Source organism: Anopheles cruzii, unplaced genomic scaffold, assembly GCF_943734635.1.
Source record: "Anopheles cruzii unplaced genomic scaffold, idAnoCruzAS_RS32_06 scaffold02438_ctg1, whole genome shotgun sequence".
Classification (NCBI taxonomy): Eukaryota; Metazoa; Arthropoda; class Insecta; order Diptera; family Culicidae; genus Anopheles; species Anopheles cruzii.
The window spans coordinates 1-2,346 of NW_026456023.1; the positions used below are offsets into that span (position 1 = coordinate 1).

Consider the following 2,346-nt stretch of genomic DNA (forward strand, 5'->3'; position numbering starts at 1 on the left):
GGTACACGGGTACCTGCATATTTCATTACATCAAGAAATAATGAACGTACACGAAATCAAACGCATTACGCGTAACTCGCGGCGTGTCGGTCCGGTTCCGCTTTCGGTCGATATTAAATGAGAAAATAATGGGAAAAGGAAATTGGAACCAATAACCTCATTCGAACTCTGACTCATTTATCGCCCCCACTCCTGGCACTCCTTAGGAGGACACTGTGGACGAGACGGGATTACCTATTGAGATCATCGATGCACACACCGTAGACACAGGGATTGCTGAGGCAAGCGAACCCCGCACTGGATAGGTGTAAAAGCGAACCGGAAGTGACGCAAACTATCAGCAGCACTAATCGCGGGCTAGCACAGTGTGTCCTTTGTAGCATGCTCTTAGTTTTCATACACAGGCCATTGGTGCCACCAACGCGGTGATCGGTTGTCTCACGCACGTGCTTGCCATCGTCTGCCATTATCGGGTCAGCAATTAATGGGCTTTTGCTTCCTGTCCCGGGGTCCCTCACTATATTAGACACTCAAGTTAATACACTTTTACAGGCCTATTTTCAACGTGTCCCACATTTCCACTTCCGTGTTGCAGCACGTTCGAAAGCACACTATTTACAGCCTATCAATAGCGATGGCACTCGTCGGTCCGTCGATCCCGGTTGCTTTCGGTTCTACTTTCGATGCACGTATGTACCAAGTCCGCGGGAGGAAGCACTTTTCGGGCCTTTCGTGTCCCTACCCCCAACACCCCAACCCTCTTTGCCGCTGCGGTTAACCGTGCGCGCTACTCGTCGTGACGCTTTGGCTCCGTCGTATCCTAGTGCCACAACACAACACTCCCGTGGATCCCTTTGGGTTCGGTTCGCGCGTTGCCAGGGAGACAAAAAATAACAACCGATTTCAGCTGATCCGCCGAACGCAGACGTGGGTTTTAATATTCTCGAGGGACCGCGGACCATGCACGGGGTGCTGGGACACACGGGTTTGTTTGCTAGAGCGCGCGCGGGAATCGCATCCGACGCTTTATTATGTTTCAGCATGCAATTGTAGCACCCCACCGTTGGTGGCTTTGCCGGCAATTGGAATGGAGGAACGCAAGCGAGAGAGTTTGTAAAGTTTGTTGCTTCTAGTAATGAGCACGTGGGTATGAATCCCGGGCGCCTTTCCGTTCCGTTTTTCATTGGCATCGCATTTTAATTGTACTATTCTTTTGCTTTCTATCTCGTTCCAGTGTGTGATGCGTATGGAAAGGGATTTAATATGTTTCCGGCACTGTGGCGAGACGATCTTTGTGTACCAAACCCTGTCTTCGTGTCCACTGTGCGGTGATCCTTTGAGTAGCGACCTAGACGATTCTCCTTTAACGTAAAGTTAGACTGTAATCGCTCTGCTATTTTTATTTCGAACCCGATCCAATCCATGCGTGTTCCGTTTCAGCCTGCCATGTCCGTTCATCCGAGCCTCTCAGCATCCCTGCGCCATTGTGCTGCGCCCATCGCGTGGAGATTTTTTGAGGTACGCGAACGCCCGTGCAATCAATCGAGCAACCTATAGACGACTTTCCATTAGTTCATTTCAAAATCAAGAAAACCTACACATAGCACTGACTTCGCTGAGCGGAGACATTACTGAATACGACACCGAGGGATTAGTGACAACGTCGGCAAAGGATAGTGACGATTGGAACCAGTGTCTCCTGGTGGCACAAGTACCGGAAGGGTGGTACGATCGGTGGGAAGAAGTGCTAGCCACCTGCAGCGACCGGTGCAGATGGAGTAAGGACACGTACCACGAAGCATCAAACAACTGCTACTCATTCGTGCTGTCGTTTCTGGTGAAGCTTGGCTACGAAGAATTCTCGCCCTTTTGCCACGATAAGTAAGTACAAGTGGCCAGTGCTCTGGTTGTCGCGATTAATCAGTATCCTATTCTGTTGCAGGTTTTTATTTAGTGAACAGTACATCGTGCCGAAGACGCAAAACGCCGCCAAGTTCATTACAATCCACCGCAAGCTGCAGTCGTTCGGCTATTGGATCGACGAGCAACAGCAATAAAGCAATTTGAATGAAATATGTTAACAATTTTGTCTTCAAAAAAAAGGAGATTCGAACGTCGATTTAACCTTTCAAATTTAACCTTACTTACTTACTTAATCCGGCTACACATCCGGCAAGGAAACTTTCCACCGCTCGCGGTCGAGAGCCTTCGTCCACCACATATCAATACCGGCCGATATCGCGTCCCGGTCGACGCAATCTCTCCATCTCACACGGGGCCTACCACGCCCCCCTCTGTCCCTCCGGACGGCCTAAGTGGACTTTACGGGCTGGTTCGTCGTCCGCC

At 50.1% G+C, this 2,346-nt stretch overlaps 1 protein-coding gene across 1 annotated transcript; it reads left to right on the forward strand.

The window, feature by feature from the left end:
* Positions 1-1,240: 1,240 nt before the first annotated feature.
* On the forward strand, positions 1,241-2,057 carry LOC128276783 (MKRN2 opposite strand protein-like). Its single transcript, XM_053015243.1, has 4 exons — positions 1,241-1,368; positions 1,441-1,518; positions 1,573-1,881; positions 1,943-2,057. Exons 1-4 carry the CDS (start codon positions 1,241-1,243, stop codon positions 2,055-2,057), a joined length of 630 nt encoding a protein of 209 aa, XP_052871203.1.
* The last annotated feature ends 289 nt before the right edge of the window (positions 2,058-2,346 follow it).

What these genes read in the sequence shown, in the direction of transcription:
- LOC128276783 (XM_053015243.1), top strand. Translation starts at nt 1,241, where the DNA reads ATGCGTATGGAAAGGGATTTAATATGTTTCCGGCACTGTGGCGAGACG. An exon ending in CTAGACGATTCTCCTTTAAC is followed by an intron (nt 1,369 to 1,440) that starts GTAAAGTTAGAC and finishes GTTCCGTTTCAG; the next exon opens with CCTGCCATGTCCGTTCATCC. An exon ending in TCGCGTGGAGATTTTTTGAG is followed by an intron (nt 1,519 to 1,572) that starts GTACGCGAACGC and finishes ACTTTCCATTAG; the next exon opens with TTCATTTCAAAATCAAGAAA.